Here is a 12,136-nt window from a genome sequence, read left to right on the forward strand (position 1 = left end):
CTCTCAGGAAGCCCAACAAAGCGGACATCAATTTGCACCTGGCCAATTATATCAGTGACTCGTTACTCAGAGGTGTCTTGTAGAATCTGCTGTGTAGAATGCGGTGTACTATTACAATCAGCAGCACCCTGAGTGGCTAAGGGGAGGGGGTGTCAGATGCACCTTGAATAGATGATTAAGGAGCTTGAGAGTATCTAGCAAACTTCTCTAATCTGGCAGCAGCCCCAGAGGCATTAGTAGTTTTCCCCATTTTTTACAGACAATATAAAGTAGAGGAAGCACTGTAAAGTAATTATAAAAAGAATATAATCGCTTTGTAACAAATCCCGGGGGCAAGGTTGCCATGGCGACCAGATTTTGCTGCCTGGCTACCAGATTTTGCAGGGAGTGCGGAATCATCCGCCCCAGCGGAGATTTGTGTCTGTAGCATTGCGGCAGTCATTTCATGCACAGGAGTGCATGTGCTGAGAGTCGACTGCAGTGACTGCTGTGCCTCTCCGTCCCAGCCTTCGGTGACTCCTCCTCTACGTCACGGCTTGAGGTGACTCCTCCTCTACGTCACGGCTTGAGGTGACTCCTCCTCTACGTCACGGCTTGAGGTGACTCCTCCTCTACGTCACGGCTTGAGGTGACTCCTCCGCTACGTCACGGCTTGAGGTGACTCCTCCTCTACGTTACGGCTTGCGGAGACTGTTGTGCCTCTCCGTCCTGGCCGGCGGCGACTCCTCCTCCTCTCCGTCCCTGGCGGCGGCGGCGACTCTTCCTCTCCGTCCCGGACAGCGGCGGCGACTCCTCCTCTCCGTCCCGGACGGCGACTACTCCTCTCCGTCCCGGACGGCGGCGGCGACGACTCCTCTACGTCCCGGGCGGCGGCGGCGACTCCTCTACGTCCCGGACGGCGGCGACTCCTCTACGTCCCGGACGGCGGCGGCGACGACTCCTCTACGTCCCGGACGGCGGCGGCGACGACTCCTCTACGTCCCGGACGGCGGCGGCGACGACTCCTCTACGTCCCGGACGGCGGCGGCGACGACTCCTCTACGTCCCGGACGGCGGCGGCGACGACTCCTCTACGTCCCGGACGGCGGCGGCGACGACTCCTCTACGTCCCGGACGGCGGCGGCGACGACTCCTCTACGTCCCGGACGGCGGCGGCGACGACTCCTCCTCTACGTCCCGGACGGCGGCGGCGACTCCTCCTCCTCTACGTCCCGGACGGCGGCGGCGACTCCTCCTCTACGTCCCGGATGGCGGTGGCGACTCCTCCTCTACGTCCCGGACGGCGGTGGCGACTCCTCCTCTACGTCCCGGACGGCAGCGGCGACTCCTCTTCTACGTCCCGGACGGCGGCGGCGACTCCTCCTCTACCTCCCGGACGGCGGCGACTCCTCCTCTACTTCCCGGACGGCGGCGACTCCTCCTCTACATCCCGGACGGCGGCGACTAATCCTCTACGTCCCGGACGGCGGCGACTAATCCTCTACATCCTGGCCTGCAGTGACTCCTCCCCGTCCCGGCCTGCGGCGACTACTCTCCGTCCCGGCCTGCGGTGACTCCTCCTCTACATCCTGGCCTGTGGTGACTCCTCCTCTACATCCCGGCCTGTGGTGACTCTGGAGGGGTGGTTTGCCAGCGGGTACCCCCCTAGTTGTGTGGCCATTGGGGATGGTTGCCCGGGGGAGAGGGGGGGTTAGCTGCTTAGAATTCTGGCTGCGGAGGGGTGGTTTGCCTGGGGTACCATCTTATTAGTGCGGCTGTGGGGGTTATTTGCCCAGGGGGGGTAGGAATGTGGCCCTGGGGAGGGAGGGGGGGTGTTGTAGTACTTTCTGGCACCATTGTTTTATGTGCAAATGTGGTCTGTTATTACTGTAGGGGGGTGAAGCAGGGGAGCTGTGCAAATCAGTGAGGGGGCTTCATTTTACTATATCCATTCAACTGCGTCCATTTTGTGGACTAGTATAATGTGTATAACAGTTGCATAACACACAGAGCTGTGCTCCTCACTCACTCGCGTAATTTTTTTGGGTGAACGGTGGTCTGGCTCCTACACTTTCATCCTGGCCCCTAGATTTTAGAAGAATTTGTCAAGCCCTGTAGCTAATATGAACTCAGTGAGTCACACCTCAGAAATGCAGCCAAACAGATGTACTTAGCTGGGACAGTATAACAGGATCCAACGATCACCAGCTTATAGCGGAGCGGGAATGCCACTGCCTTAGGCCCCACCGCACATCACAGCTGAAACAGGTTCCACGGAGCCCCGGAGAAAACTGTATGGAGCACCGGAGGTAAGTGGAGAGGGTCCCACAACTGCAGGGAGGATGCCGACCCTAGACCACCAGAGGAACAGGATATGTCACAGAGTTACCACAGGAGCTACAGAAAAAAGCTGCTACTCCATGCTGCCAAGCCACGCCCCCTTGTGTGTTAAACTTTTGACCATTTGACCCTGTTGACCATAGTCCATATTGACCATTTTACTAGGGGTAGGGTTAAGGTTATGCACAATACCAGAGTCTACTGCAACAACTGCCCCACAGAGAGGAGGGGGGACCACATGGAGTAGTCTGCACATAGGCCCTCTATTAAACCACCCCTGCTCTGGAGGCCTCTCGGATTCAGGCCCGCCACCGACCCCCGAACAGGCGCCCGCCTAGTGAAGACACCATAAGTCCTAGTGGGCGGCAGCCATGAAAAAGAGCTGACACAGGCTGCCGCCCATTAGGTGAAGACACCAAAGCCCTGGCAGGTTGGTGCCTGCAAAGCGAATACGCCGAAGCCCTGGCGGGTTGGCATCTGCCAGGCGAAAACGCCCGAAGTCCTAGTGGGAGGCAGCCACGAAAAATAGCTAACACAGGCTGCTGCCCACTAGGTGAGGACGCCGAAGCCATGGCGGGTTGGCGCCCGCCAGGCGAAGACGCCAAAGCCCTAGCGGGTTGGCGTCCACCAGGCGAAGACATCAGAAGTCCTCGTGGGAGGCAGCCAAGAAAAGAACTAACACAGGCTGCCGCCCACTAGACGAAGACGCCGAAGCCCTGGCAGGTTGGTGCTCGCCAGGCGAATACGCCGAAGCCCTGGCGGGTTAGCATCTGCCAGGCAAAAACCCCCGAAGTTCTGGCGGGTTGGTACCCGCCAGGCGAAGTCACCGAAGTCCTGGTGGGTTGGCGCCTGCCAGGCGAAGAGGCCTAAGCCCTGGGGTAGAGGTGGCCACGTAAAAGAGCTTAAAGGCCGCCGTCCCCCAGGTGAAAACCTGTAAAATAAAATATTACAATATTAAAGTGTGTTGTGTTGTTTTAATATTGTTTTTTACAGGTGGACTACAGGTGGCATTGGGCCACATCACACAATCAACCTGGCACCCACTGCCCAGGGGTGCTGGGGATAGCCCCGGGCTATCAGCCTAGGCCTGTAATAAAAATTTCATACTCACCTCCTTCTATGCGTAGATCTGTCCTCTTCGTTCCAAAGTAGGCATATCCTGGGTCTTGGCAAAAAAAAAAACCCACGAATTACCCGAGCCCACGGACATTAGTAGTTTCCTCTAAGGACACTACTACCCGAATGACAGCTCCGCTGCGGGATTTCAGTCCATAAAGCCTTCCGCCTCTCAGCCAATGAGCGGTTCTCACCACTGAATTCAATGGTGAGAACCGAGCGTGCTCTATTCAAAAATGGCACCTCAGCGCCATTTTTGAAATTCAAAGATGGCCGCCGCGAGCCAATCACAGCTTGCAACGTCATCGCCCCGCCCCCTCGTCTGGATTGAATACTGCCAGCGCGAGTTGTCGTGCACTCAGTCAGCAGCGGGGAAGCAGCAGAGAAGAGCTGTCGAAGACAGAATATAGAAGATGCCGCGGAAGCCTTGGATGGGCGACAGCCAGGAAAAAGAGCTTAAAGGCCGTGGCCCTCCAGGTGAAGATGCCGTAGAAGTCCTGGGGCAGCGGCAGAGACCTTAAGGCTGCTGCCCCCCAGGTGAAGGTCCCGCTAAATAAAATATTTAAAACAACAGTGTGTCTGTTTTATTTTAATATTTCTTTTGCAGGGGGTACTATAGGTACCAGCAGGCCCTTAGTGCCCCGCCTGCTGGTACTTGTGGTTCTCCAAGTGCCAGTATGCAGGGGGATGCCTGCTGGGACCTGTAGTACTACTGCAAAAGACTATATTTATATATTCATATGCACCACACAACACAAATCAACCCAGCACCAACTGCCCTGGGGTGCTGGGATAGCCCCGGGCTATCAGCCTGGACCTGGGGTGCCCTGAGAAGGGGGACCCCTTTATTGGGGGGGTCCCTAACTTCCCAGGGATCCCCGGCCTGGGCTGAATAGCGGCCAGAGGTGATGTTGCGGCTGGGGGGCCCGATGAAAGGGCTGCCCTGGCTGTGGCATCACCCCCTCGCTAGAATGTGTCCGGTGACGGTTCTGAGAAATACAGCGGGGCCCTATGCATTTTTCCCCCTGTATTTCCAGAACCGGCTCAGAGCCCTGTGCTGGTTGCGCTAAATACGGGGGAACCCTATGTCATTTGTCCCCCGTATTTTGGCAACCAGGGCAGATTCTGAAAAGCCTGGTGCTGGTTGTGCTTAATACGGGGGACCCCTACATCATTTGTCCCCTGTATTTAGCACAACCAGTACTGGGGCTCCAAAGCCCGGTGCTGGTTGTTTCCTGAGGGGCAGGGCTACGCTTTTTTTTTTTACACATTCAATTATTAACAGATGCGTAGATCTCACTGCTGCATTCGTCCATCTGTGACTTATTGATTTGATTTTCTCAGGTGCATATGCACTACCAGTGAGCTCTCTGTCGCCCACTGATGCCCCCTTTGCACTGCACCGCTGCTACTGCTCTGCACCACTGCTGCTGCCGCTACCCCTCATGCCTACAGCTGTCTCGCACTCTGCACCTCCGAAACCAACCTCCTGTGTGCTGTCCCCTCTTCCACCTGCGTTAGTGTACCATTTTGTTGCCCTTCTCCCCTGCAGATGGCCCGGTTTGCTCATCCAAACCCTGATAGTTAATATATTTTAAAAAAGCTATGAAATTCCATAGACAAGAAACCTTACGATTTCACATGTCCCATTAAGGCTGCTTAGACATGATCTGAAAAATCACAAAACCTATTGATTTTCTGCCAAACTGCAAAAAGCAGTGAAATTACGATCATTAATGTAGCATACACACGGTCAGATGTTCGATTTTGCAAACAATTTCAACGATTTGAACTACGAATGATTTTTGATTGCATTAAAATGACTGAAATTTTCCTTCAGATATGAACGATTTTTGAAATCGTTATCGTTCAGATCTGAAGAAAAATCTGACCGTGTGTATGCACTAGAAGGCTGACGCCTTAATGGACGTGTTCCTTGCGCAATACAGATATGGTATGCCATCACACCCTGTGGTTAACTGCAGATCCAGCACTCTGACAGAATGAGATTGCGGTCACTCACAAAATGGTGGAGCTGCTAATTCACAGAATTGTGTGCTCATTGGAATACACTCATGCAGTCTATTGCTCAGATTAAACAAAATGCAGGTTATTTCTAGGAGATTCCACTACAAAATTATGCAGTTTTCATGAAAATCGGTTCAGTAGTTTTTGCGCTAACTTGGAACAATCAGATAGAAACAACGTTCTTAATATGTTAGTAAGGATGATAATTTGCTAAGGTTTGCGTGCACCTCAATGACTCCCATAGTTTGGTGACATGGTACAGACTTTAGCCTAGGATGGGGGTGGATAGTGGAAAAAGGAGGGACGATGGAGTGGGACTGTACAGTGGAGGAGGGGGCAGTGGTGCAGCAGGCAGGCAGGCAACTGAGGTGTCCCTTTACTAGTCTATATAATAATTGGCTTAGTCAATCTTGTTTCTGACATGCTAGGTAGGTGTGGGGGAACTCTCAGGTAATGAAATCACTGACTGATGGGAGAGGAGGTCCAACTCTCAGTAATTGTAATGCAGCTGTTACTTAGTAATGATGTTTTCGGTTACTCCTTTGATTAGGAGAAACCTACAGAGACAGTGGTAAGATGGGAAACATCCATAAGGTATTTATCTGAAATGCTTTCTGAAACTGTATGGCCACCTAACTGACTACGTAAACACTAACTCGATAGTGATCGCTCGAATCACCCATTCAATCTCATGCAACGGAAGTAACTCTATACATATACACATATTATATATATATATATATACAGTCAGGTTCATTAATATTGGGACATTGACAGAATTTTCAGATTTTGGCCTCTATTCACCACCACAATGGTTTTGAAATGAAACAAACAAGATGTGCTTTAACTGCAGACTTTCAGATTTAATTTGAGGGTAATTACATCCAAATCAGGTGAACGGTGTAGGAATTACAACAGTTTCAATATGTGCCTCCCACTTTTTAAGGGGCCAAAAGTAATGGGACTGTCAACTCAAAAGCTATTTCATGGACAGGTGTGGGCTATTTCCTCGTTATTTCATTATCAATTAAGCAGGTAAAAGGTCTGGAGTTGATTCTAGGTGTGACATTTGCATTTGGAATCAGTTGCTGTCGACTCTCAATATGAGATCCAAAGAGCTGTCACTATCAGTGAAGCAAGCCATCATTAGGCTGAAAAATCAAAACAAACCCATCCGAGAGATAGCAAAAACATTAGGTGTGGCCAAATCAACTGTTTGGAACATTCTTAAAAAGAAAGAACGCACCGGAGAGCTCAGTAACACCAAAAGACCCAGAAGACCATGGAAAACAACTGTGGTGGATGAAAAAATAATTATTTCTCTGGTGAAGAAAAACCCCTTCACGACAGTTGGCCAAATCAAGAACACTCTCCAGGAGGTAGATGTATATGTGTCAAAGTCAACAATGAAGAGAAGAGTTCACAAGAGTGAATATAGAGGGTTCACCACAAGATGTAAACCATTGGTGAGCCACAAAAACAGGAAGACCAGATTAGAGTATGCCAAACAACATCTAAAAAAGCCATTACAGTTCTGGAACAACATCCTATGGACAGATGAGACAAAGATCAACTTGTACCAGAGTGATGGGAAGAGAAGAGAAGGAAAGGAACTGCTCATGATCCAAAACATACCACCTCATCAGTGAAGCATGGTGGTGGTAGTGTCATGACGTGGGCATGTATGGCTGTCAATGGAACTGGTTCCCTTGTATTTATTGACGATGTGACTGCTGACAAAAGCAGCAGAATGAATTCTGAAATGTTTCGGGCAATATTATATGCTCATATTCAGTCAAATGCTTCAGAACTCATTGGACGCTCACAGTGCAGATGGACAATGACCCGAAGCATACTGCAAAAGCAACCAAAGAGTTTTTTAAGGCTAAAAAGTGGAATGTTATGCAATAGCCAAGTCAATCCCCTGACCTGAATACGATTGAGCATGCATTTCACTTGATGAAGACAAAACTGAAGGGAAAATGCCCCAAGAACAAGCAGGAACTGAAGACTGCAGTAGAGGCCTGGCAGAGCATCACCAGGGATGAAACCCAGTGTCTGGTGATGTCTATGCGTTCCAGACTTCAGGCTGTAATTGCCTGCAAAGGATTTGCAACAAAGTATTAAAAAGTGAATGTTAGATTTAGGATTGTTTAGTTTGTCCCATTACTTTTGGCCCCTTAAAAAGTGGGAGGCACATATAGAAACCATTGTAATTCCTACACCGTTCACCTGATTTGGATGTAATTACCCTCAAATTAAATCTGAAAGTCTGCAGTTAAATTACATATTGTTTGTTTCATTTCAAAGCCATTGTGGTGGTGAATAGAGGCCAAAATCTGAAAATTCTGTCAATGTCCCAATATTTATGGCCCTGACTGTGTGTGTGTGTATATGTGTATGTATATATCTATATATATATATATATATATATATATATATATATATAGATATATACATACACACACACACACATATATATATATATATATAAAATATAGTCCCCGGTTTAGGGGGGTCTGCCTGTTTGTTCAGGCTAATCTCTTAAACCACTGGACGGATTTTGATGGGGTTTTCACTATTCTATACAGCATTGATTTAGGTGTATGAACCATTCATCTGTGACAAAAGGGATCCGAGCAGTGAAGATTTTAGTGAAGGAAGTCACAGAGCTTAGGGAGTCCAGGACTGAGCAAGGTCACGTCTCAGGCAGACAGAGAGTGAGAGACTCCAACAAACCCATGAAGATTTCCTAATGCAGATACAGTAGCCAGAAATGAACCAGGGGAGGCATAATGATCACAAATTTAAAAAAAAACAACCAACCATTGGAACAGCATCGAATGATTTTTATTCGATGGTGGCAAACATCGGACCGCCACCATCAAATGGTAAAAACACTACCATTGTAAAAAAAAACATTGATGGTTGGTAACAATTAGATTCCAATGTCCATCCCTACACTGAACCTGCAGGCGGACTCCAGCCGCCACTATTCCACCATTAAATGCTCCCTCTCCAGCGTGATGTTTCCGCTCAGCCAAGTGCCCTTGGTGAACAGGAGGCACCTCCCATGGAAGTCGAGCTTCCTCGCCGTGGTGCCCATATTGGAGAATAACGCTAACAGGGAGCCCGGGAAATACAGGCTACATTGTGCAAAGAGGACGTTGCTCATCGCCATGTTTGGCAGCTTGGGAAGGATGCGCATGAAGGCTGCGGAAATATGCACAGGTGCCCAAACCCAGAGGACATGCTGCTGCTAATGCTTATGGTAGCTGCAATACAAATCTCTCCTCCATGATCCTCCTGCCTCTCCCAACACATCCCAGCGACAGGACCCCAGCCAGCTGCAGGGAAGAAGCAATTGGGGTTGTGGTGACACTGGTGTGATGCAGGAGGCAGGCGTGAGAAGCAGGGGTTTGTGGTTAGATGCAGATTCCTGTGCTGTGATGCAGGGGGCTGTGGTAAGAAGCAGGAGAGAGAAGGAGGGGCCTGTGGTGAAATATGATGCTGTGGTGAAATACAGGGGACAGCAGTGAGCAGCAGGAGACTGTTGTCAGACGCAGGGGTCAGGAGTAAGAAGCAGGAGGTTGTTGTGAGATGCAGGGGGCTGTAGCGAGATGAATTGTTCCCAGTGCGAAGCCAGGGCCACCACTCTGTCCAACTCTGCCTGCTTCTCCCATCACCTCCCTTCCTGCCCAGCCCCGGCAAGTTCTCCTCCTCTCCTAAGTCAGTCCTGTCTCCCTAGCAGTGGAAGGCGCTCCCCAAACCTTACCTACATGCAGCAAATCACAGTGATAATATAATGTATAGCAGCACAGGCCCACTAATCATGGTTTTATTTCAAAACTGTAAGAAGAACAGACTTCTGCTAAATATTATATTCATTAAGATCACACTAAACCTTTTTCACCTTCAAACATAATCTGCTCTAAAACACATTGAATTATTACTGTAAGCCATGTGTTAGCACAATCAGTTTTACTCTCTAAATTAGATTTACGCTTGCTCTGCCGATGACCTTCCAGCTGTCATGCTACACAATTTATAAGGATGTCAATCTAGGTGAAGTATTGCATTTGTGGGGTTATTATTTATATTCAGAAACATAACGTTACTTTGCTGTAAGTGTACTCCTCCATTTTCTTGTGCAGCAAATCGGTTTCCAGTTTTGTCTTCCTCATCCTAATGAACTGACACTGAGCCAGCTCCGCCTGTTTATTGCGGCAGTCCGGACAGGAGAGCGGGTCATGTATCTCAGTCTGCACTGCCTGCAAAGAGGGAGGAAAGTGACTGACTACATTACATTATCAGAACAGCCCACATAACCTTCATAGCTTCTTCAATTTCACATCCTCTTAACCCCAGGCCAACTTTCCTGTGTGACTGGATTATACAGCTCACCAATATCCTGAAAACTATGCTGGCTGCCCGTAGCATTTTAGTAGCATTTATGGACTTCTAAACAGCTCTATTGAAGCGCTAGGGCAGGGATGGGGAACCTCAGGCCCGGGGGCCATATAAGACCCCTGGAATCATTTGGTCTGGCCCTTAAAGCAATTTTCTGCTAGCCTCATCTGGCTAGCAGGTGCCTAGAATCACACCCTGCAGTCAGAATCTATGCAGCAGTGCTGCCTGGAGCGTCCTTAGGACGCTTCAGACGATCACACTGCTGCCCTTACAGCTCCCCGGAGCATCACCTGGATGCTCCGGGCTTTGCTGTAATCACCGGCAATTGTGGTATTGTCCCCATGTGACATCACACAGAGGGGGCGTGATCCCACTATTTGTTTTACATGGGGCAGGATAATTTATATTTCCCCGACGCCGGGAGACCGGCATCACGATCGTAGTGATGCCGGGCGCCGCGAGCGGACAGCTGCGGGGGGGGAGGGTTAGGTTTAGGCCTCCCGGGGGGGACTTAGGGTTAGGCACCCCCCCCGGGAGGGTTAGGCTAGGGGGAGGGAGGGTTAGGGTTAGGCACCCCCAGGGGGGGACTTAGGGTTAGGCACCCCCCCAGGGTACTTGGGTTTAGGCAGCAGGGAAGGGGGTGGTTAGGGTTAGGCACTTGGGGGGGGGAAGTTAGGGTTAGGCACCCCTAAGGAGGGTTAGGGTTAGGGGGGTTAGGTTAGGCGGAATATCATACCCATTCCACGAGGACAACGACTAAAATAGCCTTTTTCTTTTCCTTACACTAAATACAATGAAGACTTTAATGAAAGCAATTTGCGACTGAAATCGCTATCAATAACTGTGCTTAGGGGGGAGCGCAATACCTGTATTACAGGATGCACATAAAGGCCAGATTCTGAGTTGCCCGCAAATGGGCATAAGTATAAACGGCAACAGCAGCCAGATTTACCACCTAATGCCAGCACGAGTATCCGCACTGCTTTATGCGCATCTTCGCACCGCTCACTATTTTTCTGACCACAGCCAACATCATTGGGAGTGGCACCTACACCTGCCAGACGCTTGGGGCAAAAGGCCCATCTGAACCAGATGTCCTTTCATCATACACACGCCTCATTAGCACGGATGTCTTGCATGCATTCGCAAGTTAGCTGTAAAGTGGAAATCCAAAAACTATAATTTCCTGGCCACGCACGTAGCCTCCATCAAGGTATCTAAAAATTGATAGGGTCTGCTTTTGTACATGCAATGCAGAATCAGGCCCAAAATTTTACATTCCCCTGACCCTCGGTGTGAGCACAACGGACATTTAATAAGAATAAGTAGAATTTGCTAAAGGAAAATTGCTGCTGTTAAAGGACTTGCCGTAGAACAAGGGCAAAGTGCTACATATTTATGAAAACGGTCAATGAATTTTCTGATGCTGTTATTGCAGAGACTAATGGTGCGTACACACTGGGCGATTAAAGTGGAGGACTGAACGATAACGATATAGTTATCGTTCAGTCGTCCACTTTATCGTCCATTTTTAACACAAAAACGATGAACGATCACGACGACGCGCGTTCCCGCGGGTTGTTCGTCATCATTGTTAATCGGGTTAACATGCAGGCCAACCTGACGATGTCGTCAGGTTGCTGCATGTTATGGAATGGGGGAGAGAGCCCAGCGCTGAACGATATCGTTAATGATATCGTTCAGCGGGTGTGCTCAATGTCATGAACGACATTGAGCACACCCTGCCGGGGACACACTAGACGATATCGCTCAGGGAGCATATCGTCTAGTGTGTACGCACCATATCTGTACAACAGTCTTAGAACACACCTAATAATAGTAATATAGTGACTGTACATGCAGTAGCTCTTTGCCAGTCTCTCTCATTGTACCTGCTTTATGGTTTCCTTGATACTTTGTAGCCGTAATCTGTTCATCAGCTCATGGGGAACATGACACAACGGATGTAGGCCGGTTGGACCTAAGGGATGTGTTCCTGGGTGTCTTTTGTTTTTCCTGCGTGTTTTTGGTGGCTGGCACAGTTGCTGGATCTTTATGGAGCAGTAGGACTGAACTGCATTACGCTCACTCTCTGCAGCCTTTTCATGAGCAGCTGCAACAATAAACAAGAGTCTCATTATTTTATCAGATTAAACAACTATAACACAACTTCAGAACAGCGGCAGGTGAACAGTCTCCGATCCATCCTAGGGACCTGGTCGTGTCATATACTTCTACCATTCTGCTAATTTGGAAACTTTTT

General features: G+C 49.5%; 1 protein-coding gene across 4 annotated transcripts in view; it reads right to left on the minus strand.

Moving 5' to 3' along the window:
• Positions 1 to 12,136, minus strand: part of CUNH8orf48 (chromosome unknown C8orf48 homolog) — a 51,757-nt gene that overhangs the window by 17,268 nt on the left and 22,353 nt on the right. For all 4 annotated transcript variants that reach the window (XM_088478212.1, XM_088478213.1, XM_088478210.1 and 1 more), the window contains 2 exons: positions 11,766 to 11,986; positions 9,582 to 9,734 (listed from right to left, as the gene is read on the minus strand). In XM_088478212.1, the coding sequence (XP_088334338.1) occupies positions 9,582 to 9,734; positions 11,766 to 11,986 (374 nt within the window). The remainder of the gene's footprint in view (positions 1 to 9,581; positions 9,735 to 11,765; positions 11,987 to 12,136) is intronic.

The sequence above is a fragment of the Taudactylus pleione genome, unplaced genomic scaffold (genome assembly GCF_031769625.1).
Source record: "Taudactylus pleione unplaced genomic scaffold, aTauple2 ptg000211l, whole genome shotgun sequence".
Classification (NCBI taxonomy): Eukaryota; Metazoa; Chordata; class Amphibia; order Anura; family Myobatrachidae; genus Taudactylus; species Taudactylus pleione.